The sequence below is a fragment of the Mus musculus genome, chromosome 8 (assembly GCF_000001635.26).
Source record: "Mus musculus strain C57BL/6J chromosome 8, GRCm38.p6 C57BL/6J".
Taxonomy (NCBI): Eukaryota; Metazoa; Chordata; class Mammalia; order Rodentia; family Muridae; genus Mus; species Mus musculus.
In genome coordinates, this window is record NC_000074.6 from 85,717,190 (window position 1) to 85,741,168 (window position 23,979).

Below are 23,979 nucleotides of genomic sequence, written 5' to 3' on the forward strand. Positions count from 1 at the left end.
ATTAACACAAAAAACTCTGTTGAAGCTCAGTGTAGTGACACTTTTTAAAAATCCCCTGCTATATCTAGTAAATGATATAAAAGTTGAGTTTGGTAATACAGAAATATTGTCAGCATATTTTAATTGTCACTAACCTTTTATCTATCGCACTATTCCTTACAGATTCTGACCCCAAGTTTTAGAATTCACGTTTTACCAGCTGCCAGATAGGAAGCATCACTGTGTTTGTAAAGGTCAGGGTTGATCCTTTTGGGCAGCTTGAGTCCTGTGTGTGACTCAGAGGGAAGAGGCCGGTCCTGCCACCTCAGTCCTCATCCACAGGGTTCACACTTGTCATCCTCTAAAGCTCCAAAGTAATTATCCAGTTGCTTGCCACAGCGTTTTTATTCAGTAAGGAGTATTTATTAAGAAGGTATATTAACATGCTTAGATAGAAATAAAAAGGAGCACATGCCCTCCAGTGAATCGCAGTGAGGAAAATAACACAAACAAAACTGTTCCAGAGGAATTTTATATTTTACAGCCACAGCATGTCTTAACAATCAGCATATTGTTAGCTTTGATAATAATTTTATCACCTCTCTCCTGAAATCTAGATTTAAATAATTTTAAAGTAAATGTTGGCAATGTGAAGTTTCTAACATGAAACCTGAGGTCTGTAGAAATGGGACAGACCTTTCCCGTCTTTTGAGACAGAACTGTATGGCATGCTGGCACCTGAAGAGTTTGCCTCTATCAGCTTTCTTTCAAGAGAGCAAATCATTTATGTTACTGTGCAAGGATTAGTATTCAAATACCAGCTTTCAGGATACATTTACTCTTGGATAGTATTAGAGCTAGTTAAACAAGTTAACTATGTAAGATATGTACCACCAATAATTTAAGTTTTCCAAAGAGTCCTTATGTCTTCGGTGACAATCCATTGTATACAGTAGTAGAATAAGATCACCTACAGTAGCAATCATGACAGCAGCTGCTTGACGAGTGCTTTCTGTATGCTCAGACACTGAGCTAAGTACATCATGTACATCATACAATGTATGCTCATGACAACTCAAGTGAACAAGCATATTAGCCTCATCATACAAACAAAACTGAGGCTTACGGAGACGCTAAGCAGCAGCCATATTCAGATAACTCTAAGTTGTAGAACCAGGCATCTAAGGCAAGCTGTCCTCCTATGATTCCAAAGCCTGGCTATTTAGTTTCATTCTGTGCCACGCATGAGCAGTCTGATCTGCAGTGAAGAATGTTACTTGAATAACTTTATCTGGCACATATTTGTGAAAGTATGCATTTTAAAGATAAAAACAAGATCAATTTAGGCAGAACAACGCCCTGGCCACAGGTCATTTAAATAGTTTTTATTTACACGTCCTTTCACCATCCTCAGTCTAACAACATTGTAAACACAGATACACCAAGTACATGCAACACATTCCACAAAGGAACACAAATGCTCAGTGCTGCTAAATTAAGAACCTAAATTATTATATACAAAGTGCTTAAAACAGACTTTATGAGATATTCAGGCCATATTTATTTCAGTATTTTCCAATAATTGACAAGGAAGGCATAATTTATAAATATCTCAGATCCATCATTTTTTTTAAACTAGGAGTCAAAATTTAATGTTTCACTAATCAAGTGATTTCCAGGATGTACTACTTCAGCAAAGTCACATAGCATCAAAATGAAACCGATGTGCTTCCTGTCGTTTTTCTCTGTCATCGGCTTTCTGAAAGACAATTGTAAAGTAGTTTAAGTGCTAAGAAAATAGTAAGATTCACTTCTGATACCAGTTTAGTATATAACAGGTATAATATTTATAGTGTATTTAAAATAGTATAGCTATTTTAAAATTAAGGATATATTAATTGATTTTAACAATCAAGAAGAAAAGTTTTGTAACTTACATTACTATCATTTATAACCAACTTGAAGGTGAGAGTAAACATTAGATGCTAGAAGAACAGAATCGCTATTAACACTGATGCTAACAAACCAGTCTAAACTAATTATATTAAGATGATTATTTTCTAGCTAACCTTTTGATTTAGGATATATTTATTGACTGTTTCTTTTATAGGCATTGTAAAAATTACTTTTCTATTTTGTTCTTTAAGAACTTTAAAACCTAGAAAGGATTAAAAAAAAACCTACATCAGGATTGACCCTAATTATGCCACTTTTGAGAGATTGTTTTTGGGTTTGAATGAGAAAAGGGCAAGCTTTGAAAATATTATTTATGAAAATGGGAAGAGGCATTTATTTCAAGCTGGGAGTTTTAGCATGAGGAAGTGGCCCAGCCATATCCACTGGAAACAGTGGACGTCATGAAGCCAGCACAGCTGTCTGACACAGCTCCAGCATAGCTGAGCCGAATGCTGCTATCACACTGTACTCCTGCCTCTCACACTCTCTGTCCTCCTGCCTCTCACACTCTCTGTCCTCCTGTCTCTCACACTCTCTGTCCTCCTGCCTCTCACATTCAATGTTCTCCTGCCTCTCACACTCTCTGTCCTCCTGTCTCTCACACTCCCTGTCTTCCTGTCTCTCACACTCAATGTTCTCCTGTCTCTCACACTCTCTGTCCTCCTGCCTCTCACACTCAATGTTCTCCTGCCTCTCACACTCTCTGTCCTCCTGTCTCTCACACTCCCTGTCCTCCTGTCTCTCACACTCTCTGTCCTCCTGTCTCTCACACTCTCTGTCCTCCTGTCTCTCACACTCCCTGTCCTCCTGTCTCTCACACTCTCTGTCCTCCTGCCTCTCACACTCTCTGTCCTCCTGTCTCTCACACTCTCTGTCCTCCTGTCTCTCACACTCAATGTTCTCCTGCCTCTCACACTCCCTGTCCTCCTGTCTCTCACACTCTCTGTCCTCCTGTCTCTCACACTCTCTGTCCTCCTGTCTCTCACATTCCCTGTCCTCCTGTCTCTCACACTCAATGTTCTCCTGCCTCTCACACTCCCTGTCCTCCTGTCTCTCACACTCTCTGTCCTCCTGTCTCTCACACTCTCTGTCCTCCTGCCTCTCACACTCTCTGTCCTCCTGTCTCTCACACTCCCTGTCCTCCTGTCTCTCACACTCCCTGTCCTCCTGTCTCTCACACTCTCTGTCCTCCTGCCTCTCACACTCTCTGTCCTCCTGCCTCTCACACTCCCTGTCCTCCTGCCTCTCACACTCTCTGTCCTCCTGCCTCTCACACTCTCTGTCCTCCTGCCTCTCACACTCCCTGTCCTCCTGCCTCTCACACTCTCTGTCCTCCTGCCTCTCGCTTTTAGGTTTTGGTCTCTCATTCTATATTCCTGGGAAGTTTCTGCATTACGATTCATTTTATGTCTTATATAATTATGTCTGGTCTTTTTATGAATGTCCTAAACTTACTATCTCTTCTGCTTTTAGGGAAACAACTTTGTCTGGCCTTATTGGAAGTCTTCTTTATGTCCTGGAGATTATGATAAGCACAGATAAGCACAAAGACACTAGATATTTCTTTGTGAGGCTATGACTCCAGGGATCTTCTTGGGGTATCCTCTGCCCCTAAGCGAACTCAAACAGTATAACTGGAACAGGCTAAAATTAGAGACAGTTGACAACTCCTACTAGCCATGAGAATTGGTAACAGATATCAAGGTCTTTCCCCCCCCAATACGCTTAGAGCTCTGTGAAAATATAGTTTAAAGATGGGGGATTGGACATGGTACATCCTTGAAGAGTCAGAACTCGGTACCCAAGATAAAGTTACTAAAATAATTTCTCCTACTTAATAGCATAGATGATAAAAGGATATAAATAAAAGGAGTTAGATATTTGCTATTCATAGAAAGTCTGATTCAGATATTTTCTATTTGTCTGGAGCACTTTAAAACTGCAAATACTGCCAGCTTAAAAGTAGGCTGTCATATTTGCATTGGCAGAGACATTCTTTAGATTCTTTGAACTGGAGTTATAGGGCTGACAATAAAAATTAAATCTGTTCTATTTGTACTTTCTAATTGTGACTGAACTTGTAAACCTGGACATGTAATGAAAAATCAAACACATGTCCGGACACAAAATGATGTCATCTATAGTTCTTGGATAATCATTAGTCTGTTTTTGTTTTCTGAATTCTGTATAAAGAAAGAAGCAACCAAATTGCTTGTCAATCAGAGCTGCAAGATTCCTCTGACCACTACACCTGACTCTCTTCTTGTTGACTCCTTATCTCCTCTTGAAAACCCATCACCTGCTAGGGCTGGCTCTTGGCAGGGAAGCCCGGTGAGTGCGGAAGGAGGTGGAGCATATGAAAGGAAATATCTCACAAAGATAGCAGGCCTATCGTGGAGTGCTATGATATGGAAGGGGTATGAGGGCCTGGGTAAGGAACATGTATACATTTAGACAGTGGCTTGTCACCTGAAGTGAGCCAGAGATGGAGAGTAACATGAGGCTTCACTCCATGACTGTAATGGGTCTAGTACTATAGAAAGGGGAGAAGCTGAAGTCAGAAGACCACCCAGGGTTTAAGGACTGAGGTAAAGAAGTGGCAGTAGAGAGGCAGATGCAGGATCAGCTACAGAGATTCTCAGGAAGATAAGAATCAATAAGGTGGCTGAATAATACTGAAGGTGAATATGAAAGGAGAGAAAGGGAGCTTTAATTTTGGCTTTGAGCTAAGCAATCTTGGTAGAGATCATTGAGCAACTGGAAATGAGAAAGAAACATTGAGAGAGGTAAAGAGAAAACATTTTGAAATAAGAATAGTTGATTTTAGATGAAATTTGCAGGGAAATGTAGACGGAGAGGGTCTTTGACAGATGATGTAGAAAACTTGAATGGGGAGAATGGAAAATAGCAGCAGCCAGCAGAAGCGAGAGGATGGCTAAAGCACTAGAGGACCCCGAGTCACAAGTGACAGTGTGTGCACGGCTGGGCACTCAGGTTTAGCCACTGCATCCTAGCTGCTGTTACCCATGCTTCTACCATATCAGACCTGGTGACAGAACAAGGACTTAGTTTCCTTTCACAGGCCAGGAGATACAGAGTATCTTAGTATATATTGCTTTTAGAGTATATAGCCACTCAACAATCTTGAAGTTAACTCAATATATAATTTTTGGTTATTATTTTTGGTAGAGTAACCTTTCTTCCTAGTAACAAATCTATGGATATTTATCAGAATAATCAACATGTCTTTCTCATAAGTCAAAAGAGCAGCCAAGATAAAATAGTTATTTTAGTTAGCAAAGCATGATTCACAATAGTCCAAAGAAAAAAGAAGGCATTGTTAGCACCTACCAGCTAAGTATTTGATATTACTTTCTTTTCTTCTTTGTGTGGAGCTAGGGAATAAACCTATACCCTTGACCAATGAGCTATATCCCAGCTTTTCAGTTTTGAAGAACAAAATACTACCATAATAAATGAACCAAAGTTTGTATTGAAAAACAAACCTTTTCCTGCCAATGTAAAATGGCGATTATTGCCAGGATAAAAATGCAGACTCCAATGAGGGCTACCGCAGTCAGCAGGACAATGTTACTTGGTGTCAGGTACAATTTGGCACTCCAGCTGTAGATAAAAAAACAACAATTAAAACTAAATTTTAACATGATAACAAGATTAAATTGAGAAGAGAGAGCAAAGCAACTTATAAAAGTTCATTTGTTAAATCATTCACTCATCTAACAAAAGAAATTAATTTAGATAAGTTGAAGAATATTGATGATTCTAAGGTGCTCACGGTTTATTAAAAACTGAACTAAAATTTTCTTTTTCATGTATGATTTTGGGAATTAAACCCAAGGCCTGATGTGTGCAGGGCAAACACTTTACAAGTGAAGGCTATGTAACATCTCTCTGAAGTAGAATTGTTGATATTTAATATGCATTTATATCTGATTTTGATCCTTGGAATTAAGTAAACTTACCAATAGTACTTAAGACAATCAAAGATGTCTTTTGAAAAAAAAATCTGTTGAATTTGAAACTTTCAACTCTAAAGCCTCTCTAAGTGACATTATTTCACTAAACCTATGTGACCCCTACCGTTACATGCAGTACAAGTAAAGCAGTCATATGTCTGAGTGGGTGGGTTTTGATAGCTGCAGAAAACTTGCACCATTAGTGTGTAATGATGGATGTTTGAAGTTACTACAATAACCTTTATGATGAGACTTATAAAGTCACTTAGCCTCTCTGTTAATATATAGACAATGTCACTAGCAAAATTAGGTCTTCTCTCTTAAAACACTATGCACAGTGCAGCACCTGTAAACACTGCAAAGCCTAAGTTTGGGGTTTTTATAGCTAACTCTGTGGGCAGTTATGCACACCGAGCTTCATGTTCTACCTGGAAACAGGAAATGACTGTGTTCTCATTTTAAAAGATTAATAAGGGTAAGAGCATTCTAATAAACAGCAAATAGCTATTGATTTACTTTGACACAATTAAAATTTATTGATCCATAAGTTAAGTCTTTAGTCACTAAATCTCAGAATACACCTCAAACAAAAATCAATTAGGGTTTTTATTATGTACATAAATTTGAAAAGGACATTTCTTTGTAAAGAGCAAAAGAAACATGAAAAATATTCTGACTATGGAAGAAAGCTATGGCAGAACTTTTCAGAAATTCAGAAGAATAAACATTAAGAAAATGAGTATTGTTAAGTACCTTACAATAGAAAACAAAACTTTTTTTTTTTTTTTTTTTTTTTTTTTTGAGACAGGGTCTTCCTATACAGCCTGATATATCCTTGAGGTTGTTTCATCCTGACTCAGCCTTCTGGGTACTGAGGTTACAGGTGTAGGACACTATGCTTAGAATAAAACCAGTTTTTAATAAACCATTAGAAATTTTTATTTGCCTATTCTCTCTCCCTCCCTCCGTCTGTGTGTGTGTGTGTGTGTGTGTGTGTGTGATGCACATACATATCGGTAGGTGCCTATGGAGGTCACAAGAGGAACTCAGATTCCTTGGAGCTGGAATTATAGGTAGCTGTGAGCCACCTGATGTGGGTGTTGAGAAATGAACTGAGGTCCTCTGCAAGAGCAGCAATTGCTCTTTATCATGGATCCATCTCTTTAGCCCATAAAACTTTTTAGTTTTTTTCTCTTGAGTTTTTTTTAGTTCAATTTTTAAAATAGATCTTTTTTCAAAGCTCAAGATATATGCCATTTTGGTTAAAAGAAAACACATCATCAATCTTCAGTTGCCTACTCAAGAGATTTCATGTGCATTCCTGTTAGAGATAACATCTATAAACATATAGATACAGACATCTTCTTTTAAATAAGTTAATTGTATGTATGTATGTATGTATGTATGTATGTATGTATGTATGTATGTACATATGTATATATAAAATCTCCATCCTGCTTGGTTCCTTTCTCTTCCTCTTATTATATACTTTCCTATGTCCATGGTAGTAAATATAAGTGAGTTAGTAGAGTACACTCTGTCAGTGCTACACTTTCTGTTCTCTAGTTTCTCTGGAACTCATTCAGACTTTATAGTTTGTTGTCAACTTAATTTGGGAAAAGGTATCACAAATATATAACACTGCATCATTAAAAACCAAACCAAACCAAACCAAACCAACCAACCAACCAACCAACCAACCAGATCAGAGCCAGGCATGGTAGGTACTCAGGAGGCTGAGGGAGAGATTTGCTGGAGCCTAGGCAGTTAGGTGAGACTATCACAAAAACAAAGCAAAGCCTCAACCCAATCCAACCCTCCATCAGGCAAGTAACTGTTTTTAATAATGCGATCTTAAATGTACAGTGATATGTTGGCCAGTTAGTTGTCCAGCAGTGTAGGTAAACATGGTTTATGACATTTATTAGTTTTCATGGGGTAAACTCTCTCCCCAAAACAGATTTTAATAAGACTTTATGGAATAAAGACAGAAAAATGTAGACACAGTCAGCTCATGACATGACATGCACTGGTTCTAAAGTACTACTGCATGAATGCAGCTCATGTAAGGTTTTAATAAAAAAGGCTAGAGCTAAGAGGAGCTCACTGCTGAAATGCTTGCTTGACATACACAAAGCTATGGGTTCAATTCCCAGCATCTCAAAACAATATTATTTACAACTAATGAAAATTAAACGTATACTATATGTACAAATTACTAATTAGGCTGCTTTTTGTCCTGATAGGAATGAATTTATTCCTTATGAAACATCAGGTAGGTGTGTTTAATAATTTAAAATTGACTAGGTAAATTACGTGTTGGGTACTCAGGGTAGGCAATAAATATGAAATTTTATCAAAATATGCTACTGGATATCTACCAAATTGAGTTCAATAAAGGAAGGATATTACCTTCGAGGGACATTGTGAGGATATGGAATGACAATCAGCTGGGAATTTGGAATGATTGCTGTCCACTCTTGTTTTCTTATAGACTGAAAAGAGAATTTAAGAACACTTACTTAGCAGACAATACATATAAAACCCCAATTATTAGTTTAAATATGGAAAAATAACACTAAAAATTTTGAGAATATGAAATTCTAGGAAAGGAGTGTTATATTTGTTTGTTATAAATCCATTCACTCGACAAATACTTATCAGACAGTTTTAGCAGGCATTATTCAAAGTAATATGTGTAAATGCTGATTGGAGCTAAAATTCAAGTCAGGAATTTGTGTGAGTACAATACTACTACTTTTTATGTTAACAGATACTACTTATGCTCTAAGTGATAAAAGTATTAAGAGATAGCAGGTTAAGAGGATAAGAAGTCATGAAGAAATGGAAAAACTATATGATATCAAATCATGGTACACTCTAAAATAAGCTTAGACACGTTACTATGAATCAATTTTTAAATTATTTGATTATTTAAATATTAAATTATTTAAAGGCTACCTTATTAAATATCTGAATTCAAATTCAATTATATTCAAATTACTAGACTTAAATGTTTAAGTGGTGTTAAAACAGATTGCAAACAAACTAAATGTTTACTTGCCTTCTCTCCAGATGGACGGGGAATACCAACAAAAAGATGATCCAGGAAATTGGCACTTCGGCCTAAGCCAAGTACATTGTAAGGTAGCTGAAGAGCTAAGTGTGCTGACTGGCTGAGCTGTCCAGCTAGATTTATGAAGACAAACAAACAAACAAATAAAAACACCTTTGAAAACACTGCATTCATCAAGTCTTAAAGTTCTAAAATGTTAAATCCAGGTATAAAATATGAGATGAATGAATATTCAGTTAATTAATATTTATGATCAATAACTTAAAAAATATTTTGAGATACAATTTCCATATCCACATATAGTGAAATGGTTTTGAGAATATCCTAAGAGGTCACCTCAGTGAGTACAATGGAATTTTAGGACATTTTAATCACTTGAAAAACTCAATACCCAAGGCTGGTCCTCTTGTCAGCAATGCTACACTCCCAGCTGAAGGCAGTATCTCTCATCTGCCTTCTGTCTTTTCTACCAATCTGCCTACGCCAACAGCAACATGAAGACATTATAGATGTTAGAGTGTTAGATATGCCAGTTATTCCAGTATCATCATTATACATTATATACATGACCTGAAATGTCACATCATACCCAATAATATGCACAGTTAAGTTTTGATGTATCAATTCAATGTAGTGTATACCTGTCCAATTTCATACTCATGTAAGGTTCAAAGTTCCCACATCCTAGTGAACACTTGCAGTCACCATCTTGCTAGCTGGGAGCAGTATTTCTTAAGAGTTTAATCTGTTTTGTCCTATTGATAGTGTCCTTTGCCTTACATAAGCTTTGCAGTTTCAGAGTTTAGTTTGTTATCAGCATGGCAGGAAGCATGTTGGCATGTAGGTAGACATTGTGCTGGAAAAGGAGGTGAGAGTTCTACACCTGGATCTACAGAGATCAGGAAGAGAGAGAGCCCCTAGGGTTGGCTTGGGCTTTTGAAACCTCACAGCCCAATCCAAATGAAATACTTTCTTTGACAAGGCTATACCTACCACACCTCATAATCCTTCCAAAAAGCGCCACTTCCTGATTACTAAGCATCAAATTATGAGCCTATAGGGCCATTCTTGTTCAAACCACCACATATACATGTCCAACACTGACAGCAAAGAATACTACCTAAAAGTCATTAAAAACGCATTCAACAAATACTTGGGTGTTTTTGAATAGATAAGAACCAAATTAAAATTTAAAGCCAGTCCTCAGTGAGTCTCTATCTTACCTCATGGGAGATAGAGAACTGCTAGGGTCTCTCTCTACCCTATGGCAGATACCATAGGAAAGTTCAAGATAAAGTTTGATTGTGGAGTTTATTTCCAGCTTGGAGAGTAAGGTTTTAAAAGTATTGAGGTTCAGGGATGGAAAAATAATTGAGAGTTGAAAGATGAAAAGCGTGATGGACTGGATAGTCAGAAATCAAGCTGGACATGTGTAACATACACACAGGGAACAGAAATAAACATGGAGGGTAAGGAATGCAGGTTACAGTTCTCAGGGAGGAGGAAGGCACTTGAATATGAACTGAGCTTGCATTAGAAAGATTAATTTCTATAACTAAGTTTCTAGGATATTTCAATAATCTGAATGGTAATCTCTGATATTGGAGATTAAATGGGAACTTTTATAGTGGACTAGGCTAGAGGTTGTAGGGACATGAGAAAATACAGGATCCATGATTTGGTCAGTACATGGGTTAGGAAGGGAACTATAGGCATTATGCTATGTAGGCACAGTGAACAAGTCTGTATTGTGGGGTTTTGTTCTGCCTCTGCTTCCTTTGCTTGCATTGATCTGTATATTTACTGTGAAGTTTATAATGCACAATGAATAAAGGAGTAAAATGCAGAAAGTGCTCAGGGTAGAGACAAATTCAAAACTCAGATGCCCATGAGTCAGACAATGAACAATACAATTCAATTAGTAACTTCCTGTATTTTATGTGTTTTTAAATTTATTTGATTACTTCATATAACTACAATACTCTGCTTCTAATAAACTTGAGATAAAGGTTAAAAATAAATCTCTAGCTGCATATGTGTCAAAAGATGGCCTAGTTGGCCATCACTGGAAAGAGAGGCCCATTGGACACGCAAACTTTATATGCCCCAGTACAGGGGAACGCCAGGGCCAAAAGGGGGGAGTGGGTGGGTATGGGGGACTTTTGGTATAGCATTGGAAATGTAAATGAGCTAAATACCTAATAAAAAATGGAAAAAAAATAAAGTTGATGGGGGATTTTTTTTTTGGTACTATATTACCCTATTCTACTTTTTAAGTTCAGTTTATGGGAAATGATTCTTTATATTGTGTTACCTCAGCTACCTACAGGAAAGAATAACCTCATCCCCATGTGTGCTGAGTGCTTCCTATTTCTCAGGTAGTTCTAGACATCATTATATCTGTGAGTTTCAAGCTGTACTGTAGCACATAGTTGCTTTGCATGGTTTGTCGATAATAGGCAAATCATGAACTACAACAAAAAGGAATATACCAGCAGTGTTACTGAGCAATGTGAGATGTAATCAGTTTTCACACTAAACATACTTACAGACTAGAGAAATTATTACCGCAGAGTATACAGAAAAATGTATTTCTAGCAGAGAGTCTAGAATAGATAATATTCCTCTTCTCACCCCTCATTCCCAAAGATGTTATGTGACAGTATTCTTTCAGCAGTAGACACTATATTGATTGTAAATATTTTACTAGAAGTAAGCCTCAAGGACTGCTTTGGAAAATGGCAGATAACAAGAAGGCATGATTTGCTAGAGTCTTCAGAGAATACACTGGGGAAAGTTGGAAAACATCCATAAAAAGGTGAGCAATGCTCCTAAATCTCTACTTTAATAGCAAAGTATAATAGGAATTTTACAAAACAGAGCAAGGGAAAAAATTTAGTGTCCATCCTGGAGGGGCTGATGCACCCGGGGAGCCATCCTACCTCTAGGCTATGCAGGAGAAACTCTGATTTAGCACTGCACACCAGTATTCAGCAAAGTGGAAACCTGGTTGAAGTTAAGAGTCTGTAAGGCAATATAGATGGGTTTCAAGTGGCACCCCTAACATCCTGAAGGACGTCCCAGGAGTGGTACAGTATTCATGGCCAGACGAGAGGTATGAATGGCCTATAAAAAACTTCCCACTCGTCGAATCAACATCTGTGACCAGTCTTTTACAAAGGACTACTTAGGAGTGTGACAGGCATTATGGAGACAGAAAAGAAGTTCTCAGAGTCAAGATTTGAATCATAAAGTAGGCAAGAACTTCACGGTAGAAGGAATGAACATTTACATGATAGCAAAGATAAGAAACTATGAGTAGAATATTAAAGATCTATGGAAAACTGTAAAAGATCAAACATATGATTCGCAGGCATACAAAGAGAATTTCATGCTAATGGCATGGAAAACATCAAGTTATAGCCGTCCCACCCTCCCAGCATTGCTATACTTTGATGGGAGAAACTGTTTTTCAGTAAAACGATAGCAGATCTCCCAAATCTAGGGGAAGAAGTGTCCATTCTAGTACAGGAGGAATTCAGAACACCAAAGACCACCAGAGTAAAACCTCCCCACATCATAGCTAAATATTAAGTCTACAAAACAAAGGACATGTTTTGAAAGCTGTAAGAGAAACAAGTAAATGAAGTAAATTACATAATATAAAGACAGTCTCATTGGAGTAACACTACATTTCACAGCAGAAACTTTCAAAGTCAGGAGGGCTTGGAATTCTGTTTTCCAAGCTCTAAAAGGCAAGGAATGCAAACTCAGACTACTACACCCAGCAAATCATGTCATAACTGAAAAGCAAAACAACAGATGCTCTGCTGACGACTTGGACAAAAGATAACACTTAGTCTGTTGGTGGAAATGTAACTAGTCCAGTCACTATGGAAATCAGTATGGAAGTTCCTCAAAAAACTAAAACTACAATATAGCCTGGGTCTAGCACTCCTGTGCATTTATTTATACAAAGAACTCTAAGTCAATACATCACAGTACACTTACTGCATATGAATGTTTACTACAGATCTTTTCACAAGAGATAAACTATGGAACCAACCAAAATGTCCAACAACAGATAAAGAAAATATGCTATTTATGTACAATGGAATTTCTTCTAGCCGTGGAGTTAACTTCAAGTAGAAATAAGTGAAGAGAATCTTATCACGGGAAGTAAGCCTGTCTGCGAAAGACACATATCCACATTTTCTCTCCCTTTAGGCCATGAAAGCAGAAGCAATCCTGATATCATATGGAGAGTAATGGGGAGGACAACAGGAAGATGCTCAGTGTGCACTTGTATTTGTGAGAATGTCTTCAGTGTAACACAGTGGTGTGTGCAGTGACTGCAATCCTGGTTTGCACTATACACGGTACTTTCTAGGCAACACACCAAGAACGTTCTTATTATGGCAGTGCTTGTGCTGTTAGTATTTAAATACTTCATTTTGAAGCTGGGGAGCAGTCTCAAATTGTGCTCATGCACTGTACTTGTGACAGTGCCTGCTTGCTAGTGCATTTCTACTGACTGGACACTGCATTCATATGTCTTTAGTTGTTCTTCTATGTTTAGTTCTTTATCACGTGTGCTTTCCTCTCTCTCCCAGTAGATGTTCACTGTTGCACTGTTTCAGTGTATTAAAGAAGCAAACACAGTGGAGGGCCAGCCAGCATAGCTATGGTAGCTCCAGAACAAAAAGCCCAGAGGAAATCAGAGCCTCTTTGTGAACAGGTATATAAAAGTTTATAGAGCATATGATTTTTAAGAAAAATGTAAGATAATATAGGACTTTAAGATATTGGTATATAGCTTTGATAAGTATAAGATTTCTCACTTCAAAATTAATAACACAATCCCGAGACAATAACCTTTTGATGGTGTGAAATGAATATTTTTTGAAGTAGAATTGCATTTAAGTTGCTAAAGTGTATATTTGAGTTTTAATGATTATTCACTCATGGAGATAAGTTTTGGGTTTGGAGCAAATGCCTGAGTAGTATGCCTGAGTTTACCACCATTGTTTGTCTTTTTTAATTTTTATTTTTTATTTTATTTTTTTAACCAGCATTGTTAAATAAGTTTTAGAACATTTCCTTAGCAGTGAAACTATTTGCATCTTAAGAAAGAATTAACAGACAATAAAAATATAGTATGTATAGAAATTAAGACTTAAATGATTTCTTTCTTGTAGTGATATATAAAAATATGAGTATAATATTCTTGTTAGAATTTTAGAATTTTCCTTAAAAGTTTTAGAATATTTTTGTTTACAGAATGCTTATATATTGATTTTTTTTTTTTTTGAGATAGCGTTTCTCTGCATGGCCTGGCTGATGTGGAGCTCACTATGTAGACTAAGCTGGCCTGGAACTCACAGAGATCTTCCTGCCTGCCTTTGCCCCATGAATACTGAGATTAAAGGCATGTGCCACCACACCCAGCATGATGAATTCTTAATGCTTATAGTAAGCTAAAAAATAAGCTCATTGTAGTGCAATTAATTTATGTAAGACCATTATATACTACAAAGTTGTCCACTAATACATTCTTTATGGTTATTACAGCAAGTCTGTTGATACTATTTCATGGGCAAGACTCTAGGATTTTCGAGAAAGAATATTATTTTAGGATGTATTCTTCGTGCAGGCAGTTAGACCTACTGTAATCTGCTATTGGTCACATGCACACATCCTTCAGTCATTTTCCTTTTTGTCCTAATGTAATTATGTTATAATATTTGTTGCAATGTACAAGTAAATTGTACTTCTATTAACATACATCATAAACCTCTTTCTAAATCTTAGACTTCTTATGCCACGTTTGAAATTACAGGACTGGTTTAGATTACACTATTAATTGCATTACTAGCTTCTACTTCTCCTAAAATGAGCTTAATTTATATGACTTACCATTTCAATCTTTAAGATAACTCAAATTACCTCTCAATGTCTGCTATTTCAGCTGAAAAATAAGGATACTGGGTTTGGTTCATAATAGTAATAGATGAAGAAATAAATGTTAATATTTTTGTTCTGAAATCTCTTGAAATTTGTTTATGTACACCTACAGAAAAGTGCAAGAAAATTTTATTCATATTGTGACATATGGTGATTTTTGACTGCAGCTTCCGTCTCTAGTATATTGAAGGAAAGTGACTGACATGCTGTGGACATCCCACCTGGGCTTACCTGAGCCGTTTTTCAGATATCCATTTGCATCTACTGTTGTGTACATGATATAAGGTCCAGGCTGATTTACTCCAAAAGGCTGCAGGAAGAAAGGAAATAGTTGGCCTTGAGAAGTAAGTGAATAATTTGAATTTCAGGAAAATTTATTATATAGTAAAAAAAAAACCCCAAAGAATATTTAATTATTTTTTTGAAAATTCATACATTTATACACAGTATTTTGATCATAGCCAACCTGGCTCTAAACTCCTAGCTCCAAAACCTCACACTACTTTCATGTCTTTTTTAAAAAATAGCCCAATAAGTCCAAATTTAGTGCTGCATACTTATACATGTGTGTGTATGTTGGGGGAGGCGGTGAATCTACCAGAACACAGTTATGTATTTAACTATATAACTTAAGAAATTGTTAGCTATTTAAGAGAACATTTCCATAAGTAGATATTAGTTCAAATTAAACCTGGTTAGTAGAAAATTATTAAAATTACAACTATTTATTCAATTATTTATTTATTTGTGTATGTGTGTAAGTACTGGGTGCAATAGAACATGTGTGGAGATTAGAGGACACCTGCAGGAGTTGGTTCTCCTTTCTACTATGTGGATCCTGAAGATCAAACTAATGTCACCAGGCTTGGCTTTACATGCGAGCTATCTCACTCACCCCAGTGCAAAATTCCTAATACCTTATATCACTTGATGGTTGCATTTATAAAGTTCAGTTGTGCTAGAGAGTTATTGAACTACTCTGAGTTTGACTGCCAGTACTAAGAAAATCTCAGGCCTCACCTCAAACATGACAACAATTTTATCTTTGCTTTCCTTCCTTGTCTTTTCTTCCTTTCTTTTTTGGGTTTTTGAGACAGCGTCTTTCTACATAGCCCTGGCTGTCCTGGAACTCACTATGTAGACAAGGCTGGCCTTGTGCTCAGATCTGCCTGCCCTCGCCTCACCACCACATCCACCATGTTGTATACTGAGTTGGACATATGCTACAATTTCTTAGTAACATAAATGAATGTCAAAATTTGTTTATAATAATTACAATTAAATGAAAATATTGACTTTTAGTTCTATCTCATAATTGTTTATGCATTAAGAAATATTACTTTCCAGATTTTCCTGAGAAACTTACAGATCCTAATCAGATTGATAGTTTATCACAATTCTATTTATAGAACTGTCTTTAAACTTTAAATAAGATGATACATTTCCTCTCTTTGAAATCAACTCTAATTGAAAAGGACATAACCTGCAGATTGTAATGAACATATGTTAAAAGATAAGCACTTGAGAAATTTTTGTTTGAATAATTGCCACAAAAATAAAATTTTAGTGAGCTTAGGAAAACTGTCCTTCAAAAATGAAGGCGAAAGCTTGAGCTGGGGCTGTAATTAGTTAGTAGAATGTTTGCCTACTATGCAGATAGTCCTGGATTTGCTTCCTGGCACCACATAAACAGCATGGTGGTGCATACCTGTAATGCTAGCACACAGACAGTGGAGACTGGAAGTTCAGAGGTTCAAGGCCAGCATAAGTACATGAGACATTATTGAGAGGAGAGGTAAGGCAGGGAAAGAATGAGGAAGAAGAGGAGAAGGAGGAGGTAGAGTAAAAGGAGGAGAGGAGGTGGTAGTGGAGGAGTGAGTGAAGAGAGAGAAAGAAGAGAACAATGAAGAAGTAAGAGGGAGGAGAGGGGGGAAGTGAGAGGAAGGGGGAGAGAAGAAGGAAGAAGGAGGAGGAAGAAGAAGAAGAGGAGGAAGAAGAGGAGGAAGAGAAGGTGGAGTCTCTCCTGTGTTTTAATCTCTGATACACCCTTTGTATTCTTATGAATGTAGGTTCTACTGATGACAAATCAAGAATTTTTCAAGCACTTGTTAATCACAGACTTGCTGGGAATTCAGCAACAGCATCTAGTCCAAGAGATGCAGCTTCTTCATTAATCTATTTTTAAAGTTTAAACCTACTGTTGAATTTGTATATCCCTTAGCTTCTAGAAATGCATTGGTATTGGCAGAGGATGTAGTGATGCATCATTTAGGCCTACATTTTAGGACTAAATACATCCTGGATTGTCCCAAGTGTTGACCATTGCTAGTTCACAGCTGGATCCTAATTGGCAGCTCTTCTCAGCTAAAAAAAAGTTGTGTCCCATGTCTAAGTGCAATATCTGAGTAATTTAGGCATAGAGAAGCCCTGGCCCCTCTGCCTCAGTTGAGGGTGTGATGAGAATCACTCAGCTTTAGGGCTCTCCATGCACTGTAAACCAACCTCTCTCTTCTTGCCAACCCTGCTTTCCTCACTACTTCAGAGTCATTGTTCCCAAGTAGAGTCAGGATGTCTCAACTATAGGAAGTTTCTCAACTATATATAAAAGTATTGGCATTGTAGTGCTTCAACTGGATTAAAAGGATTTGTGACTATAATCAAAATATTTTGTGTGGAAATTTCTCACTGACCCCAAGATTTGGGAACATTCAACCTCTCTGAGGCTTAGGTTTTTTTTTTTTTTTTTCTTTTAAATAGAAAAATGGTGACTAATGCTGTTTTTGAGGCTGGGGAGATTGCTAAGTGGATGAAAGCCTTTCAAACCTTAAGACTTGAGTCAGACTCCTATAATAGCTGGATGCAGTGACTGTCCATCTGTCTATCTATCATCTGTCTATCTATCATTTTTCTCTCTCTCACACACACATCTGTCTATTATCTATCTATCTATCTATCTATCTATCTATCTATCTATCTATCTATCTATCTATCTATCTATAATTCCAGTATTCCTATGGCAAGCTGGGAGGCAGAGCCAGGTGAATCCCTAGAAGCATGTGGGCCAGGTAGCCTGGAGTATGTGGCAGAGTGGCACACAACACAAGAGACCAACTCTCAAACCAGATGGGAAGGTGAAGACTCTGGAGGTTGTCCTCAGACTTCCATATATGCCTTCCCTCTCAGCACACACATGAATGTGCTTGATTCTGGTCTCTCTATCACTTATACAAAGATGAGCAACACTGTTCTTTAGGGATGTGCTCTACTGTACTCATCTAATCAAAAAAACTAAGTGTGAAGCAATGGAGTATGTCATAAAGGTAGTGATCCTCAAACAAAAGTGTGTTTTCTGTTTTGGCTTGTTTTAAAGTTCAGTCTTCCTTATCAGAGGTTGGCCTCACACTTGCTATCCATCTGAAGATGATCTTGAACTCTGAGACACCTGGCTTTACCTACTATGTACTGGGATTATAGACACGTAGCACCGGCCCTGGTTTTATGTAGTGAAGATCAAACTCAAGGCCTGTGCTAGTTAGAAAGCCATCTACTAATTAAGCTACATTCTCAGTTGTATAGTAATGACTTTTTATGGAGAGGTACCAAATTCTAGCAATTTCCTTGAGTAAGACAGTAATTCTACTGACTACCAAACACTATTAACAATTTTGTAACCTATCTTGACTATTTTGTGTATATTTATTTATCCTGAAGAGAATGCTAATAAGTGTATCAATTTTATGTATATGAGTGTTTGCCTGAATGTATGTATGTGCACCATGTGTATACAGTTCCTGAGTAATCCACAAGAGGGAATCAGATCCCTAGAAATGGAATACAGATGGTTGCTAACTTCTGTATAGGTGCTGAGAACTAAACATGGGTCTTCTGCAATAGTAGGAAATGCTCTTAACCACTGAGCCACCTCTAGGCCCCTTAAAATTTTTTCACAAAAGTATTTGCAATGAAGAATTACATTTACTTACTGTTATCTTACGAGGACAGTCATTAGAACATAGACCACTAAGAACTGTGGAAAGATAAAGAACAGCCTATTATTACTGTTGAGCTTAAATTAAAAATAAGATCTATCTCTCCCTGCACCCCCCCCCCCCCCGCAGCTCCCAAGTCTATTAATGCATCCACTGACTCATGATCTCCAATATGAACCAGTTCAACTTCTGAGCAAATTAAATTCCTGTTCACTATATACCTATATATCTTTAAAAATTAATTAAAAAAATTTAAAATCTGTGTATATTTATGTGTGTGGTTATGGATCCATTTGTGACATGGTGTATATGTAGAGGTCAGAGATCAACTGTAAGTAGTAAAAACAAAGTAGCTATCTTTCAACAGTAACTGACAAAATTATCAGTAAATGAGGATGAGAGTGGTGGACTTTTTAAATATGACACCAGGAGAAGGCCTCGTACAGTTCCTATAGCCACTGGTGAGAACGCAATGCTCACGATGGAAAGGAGGCAAAGATGCCCACTCTTTCTCTCTGTAAGTACCACAATAAAGACATAAAAGGCATGGGCATAAGAGAAAGAAAAAGAAAAAAAATTGTTCCTCCTTGTGAATGGTTGTCTGTAAAGAAAATTTCCCCCAAACAACTATTTTTAAAAAAACCTTCCAAGAATCAGTAAGTCCAATGAGGCTGCAGTATTGCCACGTACTAAAAACAACCATGTAGAAATCAAATTAAAAGCAGCAGTATTTGAAGTCTTTCCAGAGAATGCAGGCATACACACAATAAAATACACAAGGCCTTTACGAGCACAGCTGCCCGTGGGACAGGCACCTGCAGGCAACTGGTTGCAGTAAAGAAAACAACATGGAAATGAGAGCCCAAATTCTCATTGCTACAGAAGATGCACATGGAGAGACAAGCAAAAATGGGGAAGTCTTGTGTTGTGTGGGAAATGGAAGTAGTGGCAGGAATCCATCACTTTATCATACATGTGACTAGACGTGTATGCATGTGAAGCCTGCCTCCCATTTTCCTACTTTGTCCATAAGGAACCTGGAAGAGAGGACAAAGCACTACTAACAGGTATACCAAGCACCCAGAGCCTGCCTGGATTTTATACACTCTTTCAGATGCCTCAGGTTCAATTCCCAGCACTCACATGGCAGCTCACACTGAAACTTTAATTACAGGGGACCTGACACCTTCACACAGACATGGGTGCAGGCAAAATACCAATACACTTAAGGAAGAGAAAAGGAAAAAAGAAAAGAACAACAAGAAACTGGTCATCTCAGGGTTGGAGAGACAACTCAGTGGTTATAAGCACCCGTCCTTCAAAAGGACCAGGGTTCTGTTCCCAATATCAACATGGTGGCTCACAACAGTCTTTCAAGGCAATCCAACCCTCTTCTGATCTCTGATTGCACAAGGCATGCATGTGGCACATATATTTCCATGCAGGAAACACACACACACACACACACACACACACACACACACACACACACACACACACACACACAAGATCCAAAGTGTTCATCTCTGTGAGCGGGTGAGTAGTGTGCTCTCAGGGCCTGCCAGTGGAGAGCCTCTGATCTGTAACTCCTCACTGTGCAAGTTTGCCAAAAATGGGTGACCCAAGTTAGATAGTGAGGAAATAGGATTATCTAACAATATAAAATTCTTTAGAACCAATGAAGTCAAAAATAGAAAACGACTGAAAAAGTGTTTTAGGTTGAGGAAGTCTAGAGAAATGTGACAAATTCAACCGATATCCTGGGCAGAATACTAAGCCAGAGGGAAAGGGTGTCACTGTTGGGACAGCTGGTGTTTGAACCGGGCCTGTCACAGTCAGCACAATGTGCTGCTCAAGTTTATTTCCTGATCTGCAGGGCTGTGAATACATTACACAGGAGTGTGCACTTAGACCATGAAATGAGTACAGAGAGAGAGAGGAAAGGAGGAAGGGAAAATGATGAATGCTGACGTCTAAAATACTCACCAATGACTTTAACAAAGTAAGCATCTGCCTCAAAGTTATTTTTGAGTGTATGGATGGCAACATCATTCTTGGTGTATCCTTTACTGAGGACTATAATGTCCAAGATTCCCTGAAAAAACAAATATTGTAAAACTACTCAGTGAGGGAAAAAGAACACCATGTGACTTGTGCTGTAGTGTGTGCTCTGTTACCCCAGAGGCTTATACATTAAAGACCTGGTTGGCAGCATGTGGGAGCTGGTGGTACTTTTGGAGGTAGGGCCCACTCATGGTATGTCCCTGATGTTCCTGAAGAGGTATCATGACTTTAGCATCTTCCTGTCTCTTTCTAACTGTGGACTGCCTCTTCCATGTGCTCCTGCCATGATGTACTGTGCTATACAGGCCAAAAGCACCAGATCCAGTGACTGTGGGCTGAAACCCTCCGTCCTTCTGAGTTAATTTTCTCAGCTAGCTTGCCCCTTGTAGAGAGCTGACTATCACCTGATTACTATTTAAGTACATGCCTTAGGAAGTTGTTTGAAATCAGCTTACTGAAAATGTGTGCATACAACTTAAACAGTAATCAAGAAGAAAATAGTCCTGGGAAATAATTGTTAGCATTTTGGTATATTCCTTTCTGGTTGTATGTCCATGAACTGTGACTTTTTTTTTTTTTTTTTTTTTTTTTTGAGATAAGGGCTCATTATGTAGCATTGACTGGCCTGAAACTGGCTAGCCAAGTTTATAGACCAGGTTAGCCTCAGACTGATCCACTGCTACAAGAGTACTGCGATTAAAGGTGTGCATCAACACACCCAGCCTTTCATTTTTAGACTCATTACTGTGTGTGGGGTGGGGTGGGGGTGTAATGTGAAGTCAAGGACAACATTCAGGAACTGGTTCTTCCCACAGTAGGGAAGATTTGGGGCTCCAACTCAGGTTTCCAGGCCTTTGTAGCACATGCTTTTTACAGGCTGAGACAGCTCACTGATCTGCGCAGGAACTTTCAGACCCTCTGCAAATACAGCCAAGTTACTGTTGGAGGCCTTTGCAGTACTGGCCCTACCCTTTCTTCTTCCTTTTATAAGGCAGAAATTCAGTTCATTTTATTGAAGAAAAACCATATATTCACTTAAAGCTGACATTCTTTTACATTCATGATTCTACTCGATTTTCATTTATAAATACTACCAACATATTTTTCCTGTATATTGACTATATTCTATTTTTCTATTAGTCACAGAAGCTGGGGCAGCAGTTCCTATGAAGAGTTTAGGAACATTAAGGACATGAAGGATTTCACTTATTTGAAGCATTCTATTTCCCATATTTAAAAATAATTTAAAATTTCATTTGTTATATTTTTTGATGTACAGAAATTAAAAATTGATTTGTAGGCAATTTTGTTGATTTTTCCCTTGTAATATTTCTACTAATTACTTTTATGGTTGAAAACCGTTAATGAAAAATGAAAGGAAGTGAGATTTGGCAGTAGGAAGAGCAGAAGGAAATGCAGATATTGATAAGTCATCATTGAGTACAAGCCTCTTAAACTCAAAGAGAACTACAAAATGAGAAGGCTACTGAAGACATAAACATCCTGACAGGAGTTAAGTCCACAGTAAGCCACCCTGCAAGGATAAACTAACTTTATACACTTCAGCAGTCTCTTCTTTATTCTAAAGTTTTCTCTATTGAGGTGGATGCCAGGTACCAGTAGAGCCTTCCACCACATTATCCGGCAACCAGTGATGGAACCATAGAAGGCAGAGATAGATGCCTTGCTCTAGTTCACAAGTCTAAGTGACCCCACTCTTCTGCCATTCTGTGCAGGTACCTGTTGGCTCTGCTTTTGGTCAGCATGTAAATTTGCTGCTCTTAAAACATACTTCTGTGGCAGTTTATTCCAAATAAGCACAAAAACAGATAACATTTTCATATTCAACTATAGAGATACCTAGTACTAGTATTAGTTGGACTATGCCCATATTTAACACTAAGAGGTTTTTGTTAATGAATTCATCTACTTTCACTCTCATTCCACTTTCTGGTAAGAAAAACATGAAGCTACAGTGAGACGAGAGTTTAACATCACAGTTAAACTCAAATACAGGATGGCTCTGGACTCACATCTTCATAAATATCAAAAAAGGTGGCAACTATGGCGTCTTTGATTAGATTTAGGCCTGCTAGGTCCCAGTAGACTTTAAACATCCGATGCACTTCTTCGCAGCTCGCATTATTGCATGGGACGTTCTCCAGTAAAAAGGCTTGCTGATTGCTGTGTGACAGACAAGAGGTATTCAGTTAAAATCAGTGCTATGAAGCATCAGCTGTGCTGTATCTTCCAGCCAGTATATGTAAAATTCTGGGATTATTGGGTTGAGAGGAGAAACACTCTGTCCCCTTTTATGTTGAGTTTCTATGTCCATCCTTCCCCCATTTCCACTGTTATTCCCCTCTGCCTTGCGCTTTAAGTTATTGAAGTAACACTTTAGGTGTGTAGCTATCCTCTCAGAATTTAATCATTCTTTCTTGGAGACCTATAAGACTTGGTAAGTGAATGCAACTTACATAGGTTAGAAAGATCTTGAAGGCTATAAAAAGGGAAAACCTGCCAGGGAGAGGGACCCAACAATCAGCAGAGCTGTCTGCAGGAGGCTCCATAGATGCAGCTCATGTGAATCCTTCCCCATTGTGGGTGGGCTATTTGGTGCTAAAGTAGAACTTGCTGCAGTTAGTCACCCACTCACCTACCCTCTAAGTAACCCCAATAAAGTCACTGTTTCACCAAGACAGACATGTTTCTTTGGTCTGATCAGTGCTCTTTACAGAATGAACAGATCTTTGCTGTTATCTTTTTAAGTCCCATACAATGTGTATTAATAATCAATGAATATGTGAATTTGAATTGGAGTCTCTTGATTTCACAAAGTTCTGTAAATCATGCTGTTCAAAATTTCCAGTGTAAACTGGTAGTTTACAACAGAAATCTTTAGTGAATTTATACAATTTAAAACACTATTCTTACTTTAAGTTTCATATGGATAGAGCCAGCATTTTACTTTTAA

At 37.8% G+C, this 23,979-nt stretch overlaps 1 protein-coding gene and 1 long non-coding RNA gene across 2 annotated transcripts in view; one reads left to right on the forward strand and one right to left on the reverse strand.

The window, feature by feature from the left end:
* Window positions 1-367: 367 nt before the first annotated feature.
* Window positions 368-23,979, reverse strand: part of Itfg1 (integrin alpha FG-GAP repeat containing 1) — a 123,393-nt gene continuing 99,781 nt past the window's right edge. The window contains exons 11-18 of the mRNA NM_028007.3: window positions 23,039-23,189; window positions 20,928-21,036; window positions 18,936-18,979; window positions 15,184-15,262; window positions 8,977-9,101; window positions 8,325-8,407; window positions 5,442-5,559; window positions 368-1,738 (exon numbers count right to left, since the gene is read on the reverse strand). Of these exons, the coding sequence (NP_082283.2) occupies window positions 1,679-1,738; window positions 5,442-5,559; window positions 8,325-8,407; window positions 8,977-9,101; window positions 15,184-15,262; window positions 18,936-18,979; window positions 20,928-21,036; window positions 23,039-23,189 (769 nt within the window). The 3' untranslated portion in view covers window positions 368-1,678. The remainder of the gene's footprint in view (window positions 1,739-5,441; window positions 5,560-8,324; window positions 8,408-8,976; window positions 9,102-15,183; window positions 15,263-18,935; window positions 18,980-20,927; window positions 21,037-23,038; window positions 23,190-23,979) is intronic.
* Gm39214 overlaps window positions 9,210-23,979 on the forward strand; it is a 40,058-nt gene continuing 25,288 nt past the window's right edge. The window contains exons 1-2 of the long non-coding RNA XR_879039.3: window positions 9,210-13,726; window positions 15,120-15,296. This is a non-coding gene — a long non-coding RNA (predicted gene, 39214). The remainder of the gene's footprint in view (window positions 13,727-15,119; window positions 15,297-23,979) is intronic.